The sequence below is a fragment of the Penaeus vannamei genome, chromosome 30 (genome assembly GCF_042767895.1).
Source record: "Penaeus vannamei isolate JL-2024 chromosome 30, ASM4276789v1, whole genome shotgun sequence".
Lineage (NCBI taxonomy): Eukaryota > Metazoa > Arthropoda > Malacostraca > Decapoda > Penaeidae > Penaeus > Penaeus vannamei.
This window is the reverse complement of record NC_091578.1, coordinates 30994745-31015786: the sequence shown is the minus strand read 5'-3', so window position 1 is coordinate 31015786 and position 21042 is coordinate 30994745. Positions and strand designations below refer to the sequence as shown.

General features: G+C 45.9%; 1 protein-coding gene across 3 annotated transcripts in view; it reads left to right on the top strand.

The window, feature by feature from the left end:
- Window positions 1-21042, top strand: part of LOC113827254 (microtubule-associated protein futsch) — a 284334-nt gene that overhangs the window by 253719 nt on the left and 9573 nt on the right. For 2 of the 3 annotated variants that reach the window (XM_070143497.1, XM_070143495.1), the window contains 5 exons: window positions 1183-1331; window positions 3234-3440; window positions 4049-4374; window positions 4756-5025; window positions 8075-8188. In XM_070143497.1, coding sequence (XP_069999598.1) covers window positions 1183-1331; window positions 3234-3440; window positions 4049-4374; window positions 4756-5025; window positions 8075-8188 — 1066 coding nt within the window. The remainder of the gene's footprint in view (window positions 1-1182; window positions 1332-3233; window positions 3441-4048; window positions 4375-4755; window positions 5026-8074; window positions 8189-21042) is intronic. The other variant, XM_070143496.1, reaches the window with a different exon arrangement.

Below are 21042 nucleotides of genomic sequence, written 5' to 3'. Positions count from 1 at the left end.
CGAAAAAAATGCCTGGTGAGTCGCTATATATATGAAACACCCCTTTCTCTCCTCTCTCTTCCCTTCCCTTCCCTTCCCTTCTTTAACCCTCCCCGTCTACCTAATCCCTCCTACCTAACCCTTCCCCCTCCTCCCCACCTCTCCCCTCCTCTCCCTTCCCCTCCCTTCCTTAACCCTCCCTGTCTACCTAACCCCTTCTCTCCCCAACCCACCCCACCCCACCCCCTCCCTCATCCTCATACGTGCATGCTCATTCTTGCGTTTCTTTTGCCTCTGCCTCCTGCAAGAAAATTGTTCTCCAGACCTGTTATTTTGGGTTGAATGTGTACTTTGAATGTTGATCTACGGTCTCCAGGCTGGCAGTGTGTGGGTGACCTTTCTCTGTTCGCTGTTGTGGAAGGAGAACATCCGTGTTCGTGTTCTTCTCTTGTGTTCATCGTGTGTGTTGTTGTTCTAGTGAAGGAGGTTTATAGTTCTAGGGTAGATAGGTGTAAGGGTTTGTATGTTTGTTTTTCTTCTGTTTTGTAGAAATAATTTTTTTTGTCATCAAAATGTCCAATGTTGTGAGAGAAATCAGGCTGCAGTTGTTGTTATTATTATTATCATTATTATTATATCTATTATTATTGCCTAAATGGTATTATTATTACTATTATTATTATTATTATTATTGCTAACACTATCATTATTTATGCTATTAATATATATATTAGTAGTATTGGTATGAATGTGACCGCTTTTATTGTTTTGTTGTTATTGATGTTCTTATCATTATCGTTACTGTTATCATTAGCATAATTTTGTTGGCGTCATTATCATTATTATTATTATTATTATTATTGTGATCATTATTATTGTTGTTAGCATCATCATTATTATTACCACCATTGTTATACTATTGTTATTATTACTATTATTATTGTTGTTTTTGTAAATTGTCACTTTTATGCATCCCTTTACTTGTCTGTTTTTTTCCAAAGAAGAAAAAAAAACTACACAAAACAAGGACACAAAAGAAACAACATAACAACAATGACCCTAATGACAACAACAACCCTATTACCAGTTATAGCCAAACTACTTCTACAAACCACAAACTACAAACTACTTCGGTCTGAGCACCATCCGCCCCTTTGGCCCTATCACCTCCTCGCATAACTAATCCGCCATTCTTATCGGCAGGCGAGGTGGAATACTTCAGCATCCTCGACAACAAGGTAGCCACGAAGACCTACTGGGAGAATCGCATGTTGGCCACCATGGACGAAGGCGGTTGGGAGAGTGTTGCCAACGTCAGGTTCCACGTCCCGGGTGTCACGCCGGTTGTTCAGGTGAGAGTGGGAAGTGGAGAGGGAATGAGGGAAGGAGGATCTGAATAAGAGTGAAGGGAGAGGAAGGGGTTAAAGGGGAGGGTAGGGGGAGGGAATGAGAGAGGAGTGTGGAGGGAAGGGAGAGGGAATGAGGGAAGGAGGACCTGAAAAGGAACGAGTGGAGAATTCAGGGAAAAGGGGTAGAGTTGGTAGACAGGAGAGCGTTGCCAATGTCCGGTTCCACGTCCCGGGGGTCACGCCGGTTGTTCAGGTGAGAGTGGGAGAGAGGGAAGTGGAGAGGGAAGGGGATGGAAAGGAGGGGGGAGGGAAGTGGAGAGGGAAGGGGATGGAAAGGAGGGGGGAGGGAATGAGGGAGGGGGATCTGAAAGGGAGTGAGGGAAGAGAGGGAAGTGGAGAGGGAAGGGGGTGGAAAGATGGGTGGGGTGAGGGAAGGGAAGGTAAAGGTGAGAGGGGAGAGAGGGAAGTGGAGAGGGAAGGGGTTGGAAAGGAGGGTAGGGAGAGGGAATGAGGGAAGGAGGATCTGAAAGGGAGTGAGGGGAGAGGGAAAGGAAGGTAAAGAATGGGAGGGGGAATGAGGTAGGGGGATCTGAATAGGAGTGAGGGGTGAGGGGAGAGAAGATAAAGAAGAAGGGTAGAGGGAATGAGGAAAGGGAGTGTGGGGAGAGGGGAGAAAAAAGGGTGGATGGGAGAGCGTTGCCAATGTCCGGGTCCACGTCCCGGGAGTCACGCCGGTTGTTCAGGTGAGAGTGGGAAGTGGAGAGGGAATAAGGGAAGGGGATCTGAATAAGAGTGAGGGGGGAGGGGGAGAGAAAGTAAAGGCGAGAGGGGAGTGGGAGGGGTTAAAGAGGAAGGTAGGGGGAGGGAATGAGGGAAGGAGGATCTGAAAAGAAAAGAGGGAAGGGGGAAGGGAAAAGGGATTAGAGTTAGTGGACGGGAGACCGTTGCCAAACTCCGGTTCCACGTACCGGGACGTCGTTCAGGTGAGAGGGGAGAGCGGGAAGTGGAGAGGGAATGAGGGAGGGAGGAGCTGGAAAGGGAGTGAGGGGAGAGGGAGGGAACATGGGAACAGGGGAAGAGTTAGTGGTTGAGAGAGTATTGCCAACGTCTACGTGCTTGGAACGACACTCAGACACGTTCAGGGAAAGAAAGTGTTATCTAAAATTGCACATGAAGTAGAAAAGCATTTTAAGTACGAGATAATTTTGATAAATCGACGTGGAAGGTGAAGGTCGAGGCGTGGCATGAGGCAAAAGTATGTGTTTTGAAGTTTGTTGTTTTTTATCATTGAGAGTATTGTCGAGCGTTTTTTTTTTTTTTTTTTTTTTTAATCATCGAGAGTATTGTCGAGCGGGTCATTTCCAAGAAGTAGCTTGAGATACGATACTTGGAGAGTTTGAGATACGTCGGAGTGATAACAGGAGTGAATGCCTGGAGGCGGGAGGTCATGTCAGTTCAGATAAGAAGTGCTACGACGCTGCACAGATCTCCAAGGTCGTTTTATCTCGAAAGGGGGAGTTCTGTGAATTTAAAGTTGGGTTCATGGTTAGTTGATTTTATTCTTCAGGAGTTTGGAATCGTGTGGATGTTTAAGTCAAAATATATGTATTTTCCCCCTTCGGAAGGAATGCGAAAAAAGAGATATTGAATTTGTGGTTTTCTTGGTTTATTTATTTCTCTTGGTTTATTTATTATTCAGAATTATCATTAATTTATCGTTCTCTTATGCCCCGTCAGGAAGGAAAAATTATCTAGAATGTAGATGTCTCAGGAATCCAACATTATTTTTTTTCCTTATTGATCTCTCTCGCCCCATCAGGAGGAAAATAATCAAACCATCCCATGAATTTAGAATTTCCCTTCAAAGTACTTACGTTTCTACTTACACTTCCGCTTCCCCTTCAGGAGGAGGAGGAATCCCCCCGCACAGTGACGCCCCCCCTGGAGTTCATCCCCGCCCCCCCTCCGCAGTTCGACAACTCCCCTGCAGAGTCAGAGGAGTCCAACCCGCCGTCCCTGGAGGCTCCGGCGAAGCTCAAGGGCGCCCCGGAGAGAGAGGAGGAGCGCCCCGCCAAGCAGTACGTGTACGGGGTGTCCGAGGCTGGGCCCAAGGTGAGTGGCGGGGATCGGGAGGTTTGGGTTGTGTTCTGTTTTTAGCAGATTTTTTGGGGGGTATTTTTTTTATGCAGATTTTGAGGATTTTTTAAATGCAGGTTTTGAGTGTTTTTTTTTAGCAGATTTTAAGTGTGTGTTCTGGCAGATTTTTTAGTTTGTTTTGAGTTGATATGAGTTATTTTTAAAAACAAATTTCAAGTACATTTGAATCAAGTTTTAGTATATTTGGGGTAAATATTGAAGACTAGTGGCAGTCAAAGATTTTTTTATCTGAATAATTGTTGTTAGTTAACATGTTTTCTTGATGCTTGTCTATGCTGAGCATAATCCAAATTATTGTAAAATTATTGCTAGCGTTATTTTAGATTAGATTTGAGTAATTAGTATTAGATTGGACTAGGACGGAAAGAAAGAGCTACTTAATCGAGACATTTTTGAAGGAAAATTAAATACGAGTAAATACTAACTTCCTATGGTCAAATTATTTAGGAAAATACTTTCCTAGTTCTGGGGAAAAAATATGGTCCAAGAAGCCAATAATCAGGGTGCCATTAGCGTCGTCATATAAGGCACGAGCGACTAACCCTCCCCCCCTTCCCCTCCAGCAGAAGGCCGCCCGCCCCGCCCGCATCGTGGAGACCGTGGCCAAGAAGCCCACGTCGCAGGAGAACGTGATCGAGGCCGAGATCCGCGCCCAGCAGCAGAAGGAGGAGGAGCTGCGTCGCGAGGGCTGCCTCAAGAACGCGGTGGTGCGTGAGAAGGGCGCCTCGTCCCCCGCCAGCCACGATTCCGACGAGGGCTTCGTGGACCGCCTGGCCGAGGACGTGGCCACGACGCCCACCAACGGCTTCACCCACGCCATCCCGGGCAACGATGGGGAGCCCGTGATCTACGATGCCGTCAGCCCGCCGCCAGAGTACTTCGGCAGCAGGTTCGTGCCCTTAGAGTGACGCGTTTGTGTTGCGTATGGTTGTCATAATGAGGGATTGTAACGTTAAGGAGTCTTCCTGCTTTGCTCGTGTGCGTTTCTTCAAGTAGATTAAGGGTTGAAATGAAATCTGAGTCACGGTTGTGTTTTAATTTTATTTAGTTTTAGTCTTGGGTATGTTTTAAGTGTATAGATATTAAGTCCTAATTTCGAGTAAGTGTGCATATATATTAAGTCTTGGGGATGTGTTAAATACCTGAGTTTTAGCCTCATATATGTTGTTAGATCTTTATCGAATGTGAGTCTCGGGTTTGTGTTAGACGTGCATCCAGTGCATTGAAAATTTGAGATGAAGTGTTGACCTAACGACGTCCGGTTCCCCAGCACGCCCACGCCCGCAAACACCACCGAGACGAAGATCGCCCTCGAGATCCGCGAGCTGAGGGAACGCGAGGACGAGCTCAGAAGGATGCGCGAGCTGTCCACCTCGAGGGAGAACTTCCTCGACGACGACGAGGTGCGGAGCTCGGCCTCCAGGGACCAGCTCCTCGAGGACCACCTGACCTCACTCACGACCACCACCGACGAAGGGAACTTCTCCGAGTGCGGCGACCCGGCTTCCTCGGAGGACAAGAGCAGCGACGGATCCAACAGGTGAGAGGAGGGAGGATGAGGGAGAAGAGGAGGAGGAGCCGGGTGGATGAGGGAGAAGAGGAGGAGGCGGGAGGATGAGGGAGAAGAGGAGAAGGAGGTGGGAGAAGAGGAGGAGGAGCCGGGTGGATGAGGGAGAAGAGGAGGAGGCGGGAGGATGAGGGAGAAGAGGAGGAGCCGGGTGGATGAGGGAGAAGAGGAGGAGCCAGGGTGGATGAGGGAGAAGAGGAGGAGGAGCCAGGGTGGATGAGGGAGAAGAGGAGGAGGAGCCGGGTGGATGAGGGAGAAGAGAAGAGGGGAAACAAAATTAATTCGACGACGTAGAGGGATGTGACAAGGGCAAAGAGGAGAGGGGAAGGAAAATAGAGGAGGAGGATAGTGGAATCAGATTTGAACAAAAATAAAAGTGATACAAGAAAGAGATGGAAAAGGGATGTAAAATTAAGTATAATGAGAGGAAACGAACACGGAAAAAATATAGGAAAGAGGAGATAGGAAGAAAATGAAATAAAAAAAGGTAGAAAAAAAGTCAATAGAAATGAAAATATGTAGGAAAGGAAGAAATTCGATAGTGTAAAAGTGTAGGAAGATATAGAAATAGGAAAAAAATAAAGTAAAGAGAAGAAAAATAACAACAGCAAGAGGGAGATTACAAAACTACCCAGACAGAAAAGGGGAACAAACATGAAGAAAATACGGTCACGACATTTTGACTTTCAACAATAGAAACCAGTAACTAAAACATTTTTATGAACTAATGACATTGCCTTTATCAGTCATGGAAACTTGGCAATTATTACCTTTTCAACAACCAATAGATTTAAACCAGTCTATTTAATTCCACCCCACGTTAAATTCACACAGTAACAAAAGATAAATAGGTTCTTCAAATTAGTCAAAAGGATCCTTATGGTAATTCGCCATTGATATCCTATTAAATGTAGAATTGATAATAACTTCACAGTGGACGTCAACCTCATGAACCATTTGGAATCGGTACCATAAGGATGATAATGGTCTTGTTTCACTACCTTTTTTCCTCACCCGACTCTCGAATGGTCATAATGGATCTACAGATTGTTGTTTAAGTCATGGTCAATGTATTTGCCTCTTGGAACGACATAAGGGTTTAACAAGCTTTGTTGGCAATAGGCTCTCTCACTCATTCGTTCATTCGTTCGTTCATTCTCTCTCTCTCTCTCTCTCTCTCTCTCTCTCTCTCTATCTCTCTATCTCTCTATCTGTCTCTGTCTCTCTCTCTCTCTCTCTCTCTCTCTTTCTCTTGGTCTCTTTCTCTCTCTCTTTCTCTCTCTCTCTCTCTCTCTCTCTCTCTCTCTCTCTCTCTCTCTCTCTCTCTCTCTCTCTCTCTCTCTCTCTCTCTCTCTCTCTCTCTCTCTCTCTCTCTCTCTCTCTCTCTCTCTCTCTCTCTCTCTCTCTCTCTCCCTCTCTCTCTCTCCCTCTCTCTCTCTCTCTCTCTCTCTCTCTCTCTCTCTCTCTCTCTCTCTCTCTCTCTCTCTCTCTCTCTCTCTCTCTCTCTCTCTCTCTCTCTCTCTCTCCTTCCATAAAAAGAATAATCACAATCGACCTTAACGACCAATAGCACGAAATGTTGAAATGCACATACCCATAAAAATCATTGCTCGATTATCAGTAAAGTCTTTTCCATACGATCAGAACTCAAGAATATCAAAGAATAGCATGATGGCGAAGTAAAGAATAATCTTTGTGTCTGTATCTCCGAACTTATATTGCGTTTTCTGTTTTTTTTTTTTTTTTTTTTTTTTTGGGGGGGGGGGGGGCATGCGGAAAAAAATATACACTTCTGCTGTTCAGTTTTAAACGAGACATGTAACAATGACTTTCGTCTTTGGAGTCTGCAGTTGGTGGTATTATATCAGAGTGATCTAGTGCAAATTGTTGCGAAATTGTTTGCTATTTTGGCGGCGTTTTTGGGGCGGTCCATTGAGCTTTTGTGAATGTGAAATTACGCAGGATGTTCGTCATTACGAGGGCAGAAAAAAAAGAAAAAGTAGGTTATCACCTTTGGTATACTTTGTAAATTTTGAGATCTTGGTGTTCATATATGCACATATATACATATATACATGCATATATATATATATATATATATATATATATATATATATATATATATATATATATATTCCACAACCTTGATAAGATAAGATATGAAGATATTAGTCCACTGCATAATCCATATAAAGTTCTTCAACATAATCTTTAATCCATTGCTATTGTAAATTTGATATTTTCGTGTAAATTAAACGTTGCTTCCCAATAATTAAAGAACCAAAAATAAAACAGCAATCGCTCATGGGACTCAGAGTTTTCAAAGATAAAAATTTTGGATCCTACAAAAGACCTTCGTGTTGCAAGATAAAACCACAACACATGGGGTGCTGCTAAAGGCTCGTTACATCCAACCACCGTAATAGCAATGGGTGATTCTTCAGCGATTAGAGGACTGACGAAACTCCAGACACTTTCGGTTGGAATTACAGTTTTTTAAAAGGTGATGCTTGGACAGGTAGATATATATAGAGCGAGTTCAGAACAGCTGTTTGGGGGATTGTGTAAGATTATTGATGAAAATGATTCGTCTAGTAAAGTTTTGGTGGTTTCTGACACTGAGACCCCTCACGTAATCCTTTTTATCTGTGGTTACTGGACATTCATCAAGTGACAGACGAGGAAAATGTCGGCTTTGGACTGTTCTAAAGTAAAAATATATTTAAGTTCAGGAAATATGTGACAGTAAGGTTTTGAAATTTTACGTTTTATATAAAACTAAACTAGAAGGCAGTACAGATTCTCCATCATGGTTATTGTATCAAAATAATATATATCAGCAAACTCAGAAAACAAAGTATATTATGTATTGGAAGTTGCTCTTTAGATTTGATTTATAGCACCTTTTTCACACGCAATCATTTATCATTACAGTTTGGACGTTATAATTTTTTTTTATCCCACCTTCGGAGATTATTCTTAGACTAACAAGTTCTTCCTGTCCCTTCTCTTCCCTCTCCAGCCGCATCATGTCCCCTGAACTCATGCACCCTGGAACACACCTGGACTTCGGCCGCAGGAAGGTCACCGTCAAGCCCTTCGAGGACGAGGAGGAGGACCAGCCAGTCTACACAAGGTAATGTGCCTGAAGGTGTTTTTCCTTTTTCTTCTTTTCTTTTTCGTTTTTCGTTTTTTCTTTTAGTTTTCTTTTTTTGTGGGGTGGGGGGATGGTTGTTGTTTCATGTATTATTAGGGGGAGGGTTCTTTTCTTTTTCTTTTTCTTTTTTCTTTACTTTTCTTTTATTTTTTGTGGGGTGGGGGATACTTGTTGTTTCATGAATTATTAGGGGGAGGGTAGAAGAGGAGATGGAAGGGGAGGAGGAGGAGGAATAGGTGGTAGTGTTGGTGGAGGGATAGAAGGATGGAAGGAAGTAGGAAGAAGAAGAGCAGGGGTAGAAAACAGTAGAAGGGACAGCAGAATCAGCGGCAGGGAACGAATCAAGACCTGGTATTTAGCTCTTTCATACATTTTGTTTTTACTTTCTGTTGTTGTATATGTATAGGGTTATATAACAGGGTGTTTTTATTTTATCTTTTTTTTTCTTTGCTGACGGATTCGTATCGACATATATTTTTTCCGATCTCTTTCATTCCCTTTTCCCCTCTTTTTACTTTTTTGTTTCGTTATGTTTGTTGCTTCTCCCAGGGTTTTGTTTTGTTTTGACGATCAGCTGGCCGAGATCAGGTGACGGGTCGAACAGGACTTGCCAATTAATGCTCCTCTTTACTCTCTCGCGGAAGCTCTCAAATCTCGGACACAAGGAAGCTGTTGTACTCGTCTGTTCGTTGTCGTAACGCTCTTGATTTATATTTTGTATACGTTTATTCTAAGGAAGTTTTATTGCGACACGTTTTCATTAGCGGGAAGCACAAAATAAAAGGTTAGTGGAGCGGAGGCCGGGTGGAGGACAGTCGTGGGGATAAGACCTTTGGTATTTTCGGAGTTAAATTTTCACTTAAATTGTGCAAAGATGTGATCCATCAGCTGATAAAAGGTTATGTATAATTAGAGTGATTTTTCTTTCTTTCTTTTTTCTTTCTTTGGTCGCGGATATTTGAATATATACGCCAATAGAAATGCGAGTCACGAAAGGTGTAAATAGTTGTTTCATGATTTTTTTTTTTCTTTTTGTCATTAGACTCAACAAAGAGTATCATTTTAAGATATTCGCCGTCGCCGCGTCATCCTAACTTTGATAAAAGATGAAAGACCAAGTTGAAGCACTTTTTTTTTTCTTTTTCTTTTTTTTTCGTCTTCTCGGCTGTGTGACCTATGACCGCTACACGTGATATTAACATTGTCGACGTGGGCGTGGCTCTCTTTCAAAAGGTGCGTGGGGAGAGGGTGGGAGGAGGGGAGGGGAGGAGAAGGACGATAGGGGATAGGGGAGGAGGAACAGGTGAGAGGATAGGAGGGGAGAGGTGAGAGGATAGGAGGAGGAGGAGGAGGAGGAGAGGGAAGAGAAAGGGAGGAGAGGAGGGGAGGGGAAGAGGAGGCGGAGCGAGGGGCGGAGATAAAGACAGGCGATCGAGGGGGGTCCAGGGGCGTGATGGCCGGCGCAGAAGTCCCAGTCTCGTCATTTTCGAGTGCGGACTTTCGCCATCAGCACCGCCGCCGCCGCCAGACATGATCCTCGAGGACTTGGTCACGTCGCTGCCGCCCTCGCCCTCGCTGCCTTCGTCGCCGCCGCCCATCTTCGTCGAGGACAGTGACGCGAGCGGCTTCGAGGCCTATGACGACGATTCGGCTGATCCGTGGTGAGTGTTTGGGGCGGAGATGGGCGTCGCGGGCGGTTCTCTCGTCGAAGTCTGGCGAAGTGTTTGAGTGTCGATGTTTTGTTGTGTTTTTTTCTTGTTTTTTTTTAATGTTTTTGTTTATGGTTTGTTCTGCGTTGGTTTCGTTTCGTTTTTTTAATGTAATTTTACTTTCTGTTTTTCTTATTTATTTGTGATCAGCTTTTCTTATTTTCTTATTATTTCTTTTATCAAGTCTATTTCGGAAAATTGGTATTTTTTTCTTATTTATTGCCATGTCTATCGTTTCTTATCTACCTGATGTTCATCGCCTAGACAAATTAAATACTTCCCTTGGTGATAATTACTCCATTTAGTCTTTTAGACTGGTAATTCGCGGTCACGGATCGTTAGTTTTCGAAATTGTGTTTTTAATCAGCTGATATCTTTAGGTGAACAAGTGAGAGTGAGAGTGGGAGGGGGTGTCCTTGGTCATTTTATTCATTCTTCGTTTTTGTTGTTGTTTTTTGTATTGATGATGCGATTTGGTATTCCGTGAGTGTTGCCATAGTATTGGTCGGTGGTTTTCAGTTTTTAAAAGTTCGCTATTAAGAAGTGGGAATGATTTTGAAGAAGAAATAAAATGGGAAGTCTTGACAAGGTGTGAGCATTGCAACACCTGGAATTGTTATGACGCCGGGAGAAGGTGAACGGGCGCAGACTCACACGCATATGCACTCCCTCATTCTCTCTCTCTCTCTCTCTCTCTTTCTCCGCTTCTTTTCCTCGTTTCCTGCCCTGTGTGGTTGAATTATGTTTGATTTTATTTCTCTCCTATTTATCTATCGACCTATTTAACAACTTCCGCCTTCTTCTCCTTTTTCTCTTCCTCTCGCTTCTCCTCCTCTCTCTTACTCTCACTCTCACTCACTTTCTCTCACTCCCCTCCTCTCTCTCTCTCTCTCACTCCCTCCCTCTCTCTCTCTCTCTCTCTCTCTCTCTCTCTCTCTCTCTTTCTCTCTCTCTCTCTCTCTCTCTCTCTCTCTCCCTCTCCCTCTCCCTCTCCCTCTCCTTCTCCCTCTCCCTCTCCCTCTCCCTCTCCTCTTCTCTCCCTCTACCTCTCCTCTCTACCTCTCCCTCTACCTCTCCCTCTACCTCTCCCTCTCCTCTCTCTCCCTCTCCCTTTCCCTCACCCTGTCTCCCTCCCTCCCTCGCTCCTCTCTCATTTTCTCTATCTAGCTATATATATCCCCTTTCCTCGATCTATCTATTTATCTCTCCTTCTCCCTCTCTCCCTTCCTTCCTCTATCTATCCATCTATCACTATCTCCCTTCTCCCTCCCTCCTCCCCTCTCTCCCTTCCTTCCCTCTATCTATCTATCCATCAATCACTATCTCCCTCTCCCTTCCTTCCTCTATCTAGCTATCTATCTATCAATCACTATCTCCCTCTCCCTCCCTGCCTCCCTCCCTTCCTTCCTTCCTCTATCTATCTATCTATCTATCAATCACTATCTCCCTCTCCCTCCCTCCCTCCCTCCCTCCTCTCTCTGTCACGGAAGTAACTCCAAGAATCGGGACAGACCTCAGCCGTTCTCCTTGCCTCCCGATGCCCTGGTCTTGAATATTCTCCCTTGGGGCGGCCTTGGGGCGATCACGGGGCCAAGATGTGCACGATGGGGGGTCGGGGTGGGGTTGGGGAGGTGAGTGGGTTAGGGGGTTAGGGGGTTGGGGGAGGGGGTGGTAGAGGGGTTAGGGAGAAGCAGGTTAGGGAGGAGGGTCTTTATGAGATATGTGCCTTTATGTTGTTTGATTTTTTCTTCCTTTTCTTTTCTCTTCTTTTGTTTCTTTGTTTCTTTCTTTTTTTCGTGCGTTGGTGTTTGGTAGTTCATGGTGTGGATTTTTTTGTTGTGTTTTCCATCTCTTTGGCTGTTTATTTTATCTAATAGTATTTCGTTTCTCTCTCTCTCTTTCTTTCCCTCTCTTTCTCTCACATTCTCTTCTTTCTCCCTCCTCTTCTCTCTATCTTCTCTCCCTCCTTCCCTCTATCTTCTTCTCTCCTCTTCTCTCCCTCCTTCTTTCCTCCCCCTCCCTTTATCACTCACCCCCTCCATTCCCTCGAAGTCAAATATTACGCCCCTGGAATAAAACTGTTAAGATTACTGAAAGATTAATCTCATTTTCTTTCTTTCTTTCTTTTTCTTTTTATTCTTTTATTTTCATCAACTATTACGCCCCTGGAATAAACCTGTTAAGATGACAACAGCTGAAAAAGATTAATCTCTCAGTCCATTATTTTTTTCTTTCTTTCTTTCTTTTTTATTCTTTTATTTTCTTTTAAATATGACACAACTGGAATAAAGCTGTTAAGATTACAACAGCTAAAGGATTAAGCTATGAATCCACGTTTTTCTTTCTTTCTTTTTCTTCCTCCTTTTTCTTTTTTTGCTTCCTTTTTTTCTTTTCTTTTTTTGCTTCTTTTTTTTCTTTTCTTTTTTGCTGCTTCTTTTTTTCCTATCTTTTCTTTTTTGCTTCTTTTTTTCCTTTCTTTTCTTTTTTGCTTCTTTTTTTTTCTTTTTTGCTTCTTTTTTTCCTTTCTTTTCTTTTTTGCTTCTTCTTTTTTATTCTCTCTGCTGCGCACGTGTTGTTGCTATATATGGATTTCTGGGTCGGGCGTGAGGTGCAAAAACAACCACAGGTACCAGGTTGCCGACTGATGTTACATTTTGGGAAAGTTTTATTCGATTTTTTTCGTCTTTAGGGGGTGTTTTTTTAAATTGTTTTTATTGCCAATTAGAGGCGAGAGTTGGTTACGTGCTGAGGTGGTCGTAGGAGTTTTGTAGGGAGCTTGCATAATATGTCGTTTGGGAGCGGAAAGGTTTAATGGTTGTATGAGAAATGGTATTTGTTTTGTTTTTTTCTTTGTTTTTCTTGCTTTTTTCTTTTTCTTTGTATATTTCATTTATGTGTGTTTGATTATTTGTTCTTTTTGTATGTTTTACTTACATTTATTTATTTATTTTACTCTGTTATACTTTTTGTCTTGTTTTATCTTCATTTAGTGGAGGTTGTGGTCGTTTTTTTTTTTATCAGTCCGTTTTCGCTTATGTAGAGATACAGGTACCAAAGAGTACATTGGTATTCCCGGCTTCGACTATCTCCGTTCTGGTGCTCTTGCACGCGATCACACCAGGGGGATGAACAGGGCCAGCGAATCGTCATGGCGTCGAGTCATGCACACTAATGCATGACTCTGTGGTATGCCCCGGCGGTCTGCATCCCCGAGGCTCGCAGGTTGCAATGCATTCCATCCTTCTTGTTCTTGTTCTTCTTCTTCTTCTTGTTCTTGTTCTTCCTCCTCTTCCTTTCTCTCTTACTGTTGCTATCTCTATCACTCCCCTCTCTCTCACTCTCTCTCTCTCTCTCTCTCTCTCTCTCTCTCTCTCTCTCTCTCTCTCTCTCTCTCTCTCTCTCTCTCTCTCTCTTTTTCTTTCTTTCTCTCTTTCTTTCTCTCTCTCTAACTCTCCCTCCAATCACTCACTCTCTCCCTCTCCAATCAGTCACTCTCTCCCTCTCCCATCTGTGTCTCTCTCTCCCTCTCCCATCTGTCTCTCTCTCTCTCTCTCTCTCTCTCTCCCTCTCTCTCTCTCTCCCTCCTCTCCCTCTCCCTCCTCTCCCTCTCTCTCTCTCTCTCTCTCTCTCTCTCTCTCTCTCTCTCTCTCTCTCTCTCTCTCTCTCTCTCTCTCTCTCTCTCTCTCTCTCTGCACCCCCCCCCCCGAAGTAGTTCCTCATGAGTCAGCGCAAAGTTCCCCGTCAAATAAAAAAAAAAAATCCCAGATGCAAGAAGGACTTACTTGCTTACCTTGCGGAAGCTCGGCGTCCTGGAGGGAGGGAGGGAGGAGGAGGAGGGAGAGGAGGGCATGGAAGGGAAGAAGGGGGTGGGAAAGGGAGGGAGGGGGGGGAAGGGATGGGAAAGGAAGGAAGGGAGGATAGGAGGGGGTGGAAGAAAGGGAAGAAGGGGATGGGAAAGGGAGGGAGGGAGGGATGGGATGGGAAAGGGAGGGAGGGAGGATAGGAGAGGGTGGAAGAAAGGGAAAGAGGGAGGGAAGTAAGGAGGGAGAGAGGGAGGAAGGGAGAGAGAGAGAGAGAGAGAGAGAGAAGTCAATCTGACCTTTGTTTGCTTCCCGCCCACGGCCTGGCTTTGACCACGCCTTCACGTGATGAAAACCTTGACCCTATTTTCTCCCTTAACCCTTTACTCATTACCCATCCTTCTCCTCTGCTGCACCCATTATCCATTACCTGTTGTCCTTATATTCTTATACGTCTTACCCTATGCACCCTGTTCCTTATTCCCCTTTCCCCCTTCCTCTTTCCTCTTCCTCTTCCTCCTATCCCCTTACTTCCCCCTTTCCCTTTCACCCTTCCAATCTGCCCATTCCCACTCCTTTACCTCCCTCCTACCCCCTTCCCCTTCACCTCTTCACCCTGCCCCTCTTCCCCCTCTCCCCCCTCTCTCTCTCTCTCTCTTTTGGATGCTGCGAGGTCACAGCGACCTGCATTCACTAGGTCATTTTTACGGTCAGAACAAATGCGAAAGAAGGATACTTTTGGTTGAAATATACTTTAAAGAAAAGTATTAAGACTCGTTCGTGATTTTTATCTTTTTCCTTTTTTTTTTTTTTTACAAGAAATTCGCTTATTTTCTCACCCCACCTCACTCCCCCCCCTCGGCACTAGCAACAGCCGACGGGGCAAATTCCGCCCACGATTGTCACATGTGCCTCCGGTGACGTCAGAGGTCACGTGCGCATCCGCCCCGCTCGATCGCGCGCGCACATCGTTATTCAATTGTCTTCTGCTCTTCGGCGCGTTCCGTAATATCGGCGATGACCTTAAAGGCTTTAGAGTGATGGGATTTTTTTTTTTTTTTTTTTAAAGAGGATTTCGGCACATATATTCCGTGGGGGGGGGGGAAGGAGGGGGGGTTGATTTCAGGAACCTTGCGAGTGTGGGAAAGGTGGTTGGGAGGGGAGGGAGGAGGGAGGGGGGAAGGGAAGGTAAGAGACAGGATGAGAGGGGGGATAAGATTGAGTAGGAGAGGGAGAGGGAGGGAGGATGAGAGGAAGGAAGGATGCGAGGAAGAGGGAGGAAAGATGCGAGGATGAGAGAGAGAGAGAGAGCGAGCGAGCGTCCATGTTTACGTAGGGTGACGCTGCCGGCGGCGCGAGGGCAGTGGAGCAGGCGGGCGGCGGCCGATCCGAAGTTAACGGCGGCGCAGGTGCGACAAGTGCTGCGGCGTGAGCGCTGCGCTGCGACGTGACATATGCCATGGTCACCGCGGCGCCGTACTGTGTAATGAGTATGAAGAGTAACGCGCTGGTAACGGTCATCGGGGCGGCGCTGGGATGATGCCACCGGTTGGCTCACCCGCGGAGTGCGTTTGGCGCAATCGAGTTATTCGCAGGCGCTTGCGCACTCCTACGCACAGACAGCGTGTGCGCTCACGCATGCGCTTGCATATACGGGCGCACGCGCGCGCGCACACACACACACACACACACACACACACACACACACACACACACACACACACACACACACACACACACACACACACACACACACAAATATATAGTATATACATATACAGTATAGATAGATAGATAGATATTCATATATATATATATGTGTGTGTGTGTGTGTGTGTGTGTGTGTTTATGTATGTATATATAATATATACATATATACATAGATAGATAGATATTCCTCTGCATGTACAGTACACAGACTCCTGGAGACACCCGCGTGCCATCCGTTTCTTTCCTCATCTACACCAATCACAACCCCCTCCCTCCTCCTCCCCTCCCCACCCCCCACCCTCCACTTTTCCTACGCCGCGCCTCCTCCCCTCCCCCGCCCCACCCCACCCCCTCCACTTTTCCTACGCCGCGCCTCCTCCTCCTCCTCCTCCCCCTCCTTACGCCGCACCTGACACCTGCTCCTCCTGCTCCTCCAAGACGCGCGCCATCGAACGCCGAAGACCGAAAACTATTCCTCGCTATAATTAGCATAAAGTGAAAGCCGGGGGGAGAAGGCTGCGAGCGTGCAAACAGTAACAGCGGCTGGCGTGTTTTTAGTCCGCGCGGAGCCACTGGAGGAGACCCACTGGCGCCGCCGCTGCTCTGCTCACGCCGCTGCTTCTTCCCCGGGAGCGAGACCCAGTTCGGATCCCCCTTCCCCCCCTACACACGCATAGGGCTTGGGTGATTTTGTCCTCTCCCCTTCCCTCCCCCTACTCCTTCCGCCTGCTGTAGGACTACCTACTGCTTCCTCGTCCCCGAGTACTCCTAAGGGATTCCCTATCCCCTCCTCCCTCCACCTTGAGGGATTTCCCCCCACTCATTCCACCGTCCTCCAGGGGAACTACCCACTCCCTCCCCATTTCTGAGTGATTCCCCCCACATCCCCTCCCCCTCTCCTATCCTCAAGTGCCTCCCCTTCCTCCCCCCTCCACCCCTCCACCCCTCTACCTTTGGGACTCCCCTTCCTACCCACGTGAGGGCATAGGAATTACCCCACACCCACGAGGACCTTGGCGGGCTGCTCCCGACGCCACGACACGCGACGCGCCCGGGATGCAGGACCAGTTTGCGAAATGCTAAGGGATCGTGGTCGACCGCGGGCACCCAGCTGGTTCGAACGCGTGGTCCGAGACCCACCCGAGCTCTCGTTGTGAATGGACGTCGACTCTGCGAGCTCGTGTTTTTTCGAGGCCGCGATTCAGGAACTTTTGCGTTTGGGGGTGTTTCGTTTACTGTCGTTCGTGGATGTAGTGGATATAGTGTCGTGTGTGGAGGTGGTTTGTTTACCTCTGTGATGGTTGTGTCGATTCGTAGTGCGAAGATGGCAAGACACGAGTGATGGGATAGTGGCATTGTGCGAACAGGAGAGACACTGAACACTGAGAAAGAAGAGAAGGAAATATAGAGGAAAATATCATAATTCAGGAACATAAGTATACTTCTGCCGTCGCCACCATGCTGTCGGTAGCATTCATCATCGAACCGTAAGTATTGTCTGCGCTTGCGAGGTGCTTGGCTGTGCTCCGGTTCAAGCACTTGTAAAAGCTGTTATGTGTCCTTGTGTCACTGCCGGAGAAACGAGTTACGTGCTGGAGTAAAACCGCAAGGCAGGCTGGATGGTTTGAGAAAGAGAGAGAGAGGGAGAGAGAGAGGCAGGCAGAGAAAGACAGAGAGAGAGAAGGTAGAGGTAGAAGAGACGGAGAGAGAGAGGGTAGAGGTTCAAGAGACACAGAGAGAGAGGGTAGAGGTTCAAGAGACACAGAGAGAGAGGGTAGAGGTTGAAGTGACAGAGAAAGACACAGTCAGACAGAGACAGACAGACAGATTCAGAGAAAGACACGCAGACAGGAACAGAGACAGAGAAAAACGGACAGACAAAAACAGACAGAGAAAGGCAGGTAGACAGAAACAGACAGAGAAAAACGGACAGACAGAAACAGAAAGACAGACACACAGAGACAGAGAAAAAACAGACAGACAAAGATAGAGAAGCGTGGTGTTGTGAGTGCACGACGAATGTGCGGAATAAGCGAGGAAGTTGTGGTGAGCGGCGTGAGTGAATCAGGGTGGAGGGAAGGGTAGGGGGAGGGAGAGGGGTCGGAAGGGAGGGGGGGAAAGGGAGAGGGGTCGGAAGGGAGCAAGCAACATAACTAAGTCATTGCAACTCCCCCTCGCTTCATCAAGGAACGGTTTCCGTGGCGTGGGAAGAGCTGTGAAGGGGTGGAAGGGGGTTGAGAGAGAGAGGGTTGAGCGGTAGACTAGAGGAGGGAGGGCGGGGAATGAGAAAGAGGAGGGGGAGAGGGAGGGGTGGAGAGAGAAGGGGAGGAGAGAGAGTGAAAGGGGAGAGGGAGGGATGAAAGAGAGAGAAAGGGGGAGTGGGAGAGAGAAGGGTGGGAGGAGAGAGAGAGAATTAAGAGAATAGAGACAATAGGAATAATCGAAAATGTAATAAACAAGGAAAACTTTACAACCAGGAAAGAAAAAACAATAAAATAAAAAAAGAAAACAAAAGGAAAAGAAAGAAATCCATCCAAGATTAAGAAAGAGGAAAAATTTGACACGAAATCATTCCTATAAACAGCGATGAATCAAGAAGAGGATAAGTAGAAGAAGAAGAAGAAGCAAATGAAGAAGGGGGAGGGGGAGAAGAAGAAGGAAGAGGAGGAGAAGAAGAAGAAGCAGAAGGAACATGAGGAGAAGAAGAAACAGAATGAAGAGGAGGAGGAGGAGAAGAAGCAGAATGAAGAGGAGAAGAAGAAGAAGCAGAAGGAAGAGGAGGAGAAGAAGAAGGAAGAGGAGGAGAAGAAGAAGGAAGAGGAGGAGGAGGAGAAGAAGAAGGAAGAGGAGGAGGAGGAGGAGGAGGGGGGGCGAAGGTGGTGCGGTCACGAAGAGCGGAGCGGCGCACGACAGATGTTCCTTCGCATTTACCGTACCGCACGCCGCCCCCTTGGCCTCCTCCTCCTCCTCCTCCTTCTTCTTCTTCTTCTTCTTCTTCTTCTCCTTCTTCTTCTTCTTCTTCTTCTTCTTCTTCTTCTGCTTCTTCTTCTTCTGCTTCTTCTTCTTCTTCTTCTTCTTCTTCTCTTTCTTCTTCTGCTTTCTTCTTCTACTTCTTCCTTCTGCTTCTTCCTTCTCCTTCTCCTTCTTCTTCTTCTTCTTCTTCATCTTCTTCCCTTCTTCTTCTTCTTCTTCTTCTCCTTCTCCATCTTCTTCTCCTTCTCCTTCTCCTTCTCCTTCTCCTTCTCCTTCCTTCTCCTTCTCCTTCTCCTTCTCCTTTCTCCTTCTCCTTCTCCTTCTCCTTCTCCTTCTCCTTCTCCTTTCTTCTTTCTTTCCTTCTCTTCTTCTATCCTTCTTCTTCTTTCCTTCTCCTTCTCCTTCTTCCTTCTCCTTCTCCTTCTCCTTCTCCTTCTCCTTCTTCTTCTTCTTTCTTCCTTCTCCTTCTCCTCTCTTCCTTCTCCTTCTTCTCCTTCTCCTCCTCCTCCTCCTCCTCCTCCTCCTCCTCCTTCCCTTCCTATTCCTCCTTTTCGTTTTATTTGAATATTCTTTTTTATTCTGTTTTTCATTTTGTTTTTGTTTTTCGCTGATTTTTCTTTCTTTCTTTTTTTCATCTTTTTTTATTTTTATTTTTCTTTCTCTTCACTTTTCTGCTTCCTCACCCTCCTTCACTCTTCTTCGTCGTCCTTTCCATCATCATCCTTCACTCCATTCTTCCCTTGATTTCCTTTCCTTCTCTTTCTCATAGTTCTTCCATTTCTTTCCATCTTCTCCCTCACTCTTCCTCTTTACTTTTCTTTTTCTTTATCATTGAATACATTCATTATTTTTTCTTCTTCCTTATTGCACTTCCTCCATTTTACTTTTCTTTTTCTTTAGCATTGAATACATTCATTATTTTTCCTCCTCCTTCCTCTTCACCCTCTTCTTCTTCTTCTTCTTCTCCTTCTCCTTCTCCTCTCTCCCATCATTTCTTCTTAGTTTTCTCCTCCTCCTCCTCCTCCTCCTCAGTCTCTTCTCCCCCTTCCCTTCTTCTTTTTTCTTTTAATTCTTTTTCTTCTTTTTTTTTTAGATTTTTTTTCTTTTTTCTTTTTTTCTTCTACTACTTATTTTCTTCTTTTCTTCTTCTCCTCCCCCCCTCCTCCTCCTCCTCCTCCCTCCTCCCCCCTCCTCCTCCTCCCTCCCTCCTCCCTCCTCCTCCTCCTCCTCCTCCTCCTCCCTCCTCCCCCCTCCTCCTTCCCCTCTCCCCCCTCTTCCTCCCCCTCTTCCTCCTTCTCCTCCTCCTCCTCCTCCTCTTCCTTCTTCCTCCTCCTCCTCCTTCTGGAACTTTCCCGAGGGTCGAGAACTCCAGCCTCGCGAGGGGACACTCCCGCCACTTGGCCGAGTCCACCTGGCTATGGTCGCGCTTCGCCGTCAATTAAGACTCTCTCTCTCTCTCTCTCTCTCTCTCTCTCCTCTCTCTCTCTCTCTCTTTCTCTTTCTCTTTCTCTCTCTCTCTCTCTCGCTCTCTCTCTCTCGCTCTCTCTCTCCCTCTCCCTCTCCCTCTCCCTCTCCCTCTCCCTCTCCCTCTCCCTCTGCCTCTCCCTCTCCCTCCCTCCCTCCCTCCCTCCCTCTCCCCCTCCTCCTCCATCTCCTCCCTCCCTCTCCCTCTCCTTCCATCCCTCCCTCATTCCCTCTACCAAGTCCTTCCCTCCCTTCCTTCATCTTCTCCCTCCCTTCCTTCATCTTCTCCCTCCCTCCCTCCATCTTCTCCCTCCCTCCCACCCACCCCCACCTCTCCCTCTCTTACATCATCCTCCAATCACCTGTTCCCACCTGTCTCTCATCTCCCCGTTTCACCCGATTCCCGAAAGTGAAGTGAAGTGCACACTGGTCGACGCCGATCAGCTGTTCGACGGGAGAGTGTTAACCGCAATCATGTTAGCAGTGAAAATGGCGTCGACTGCCACGCCCTCTGTGTCAGGAGTCAAACTTCTCTGATTTCGAGTTGAATAGTTTTTTGTTTTTGTTTTTTATCTCGTGTCTGTTTCTGTTTATTTTTGTGTGTTTGTATTTTGGTGATTAAGTAGGTTTTTTTCCTTTTTTATTCTTGTTTTTCTTTTCATATATATATAATATATATATACATAATATATATATATATAATATATATATAATATATATATGTATATATAATATATATATATAATATATTTTTTTTTCTCGTGTTTTCCTTTTTCATTCCACAACTTTTTTCGTCTCTTCATATATTTCTCATCTTTATCTATTTTTTTTTAAATGCATGTTTTCTACGTTCTTCCCACGTTGGCATTGTCTGGGAGCGACGCTGGCTGGCTGCAGGCGTAGAAATGTGCATAATCGGTCGTAACGAAGTGTGGCTTTTTGTTTCACACTTTCTCCTTCGCTCTCGTTTCTCGGTCTGCGGGGATGGCGCGGAGGAGCTGCACGTGGCCTGTGTACGCACGCACGCAGGCTTTTATATGGAGGTGTAGATACGGGTGTATATATATATATGTACGTGTGTGTGCGTACATACACGTAATACGTACATACATGTATACACACATATATGCATACACATACATGTATACACACATACATGCATACACACATATATGCA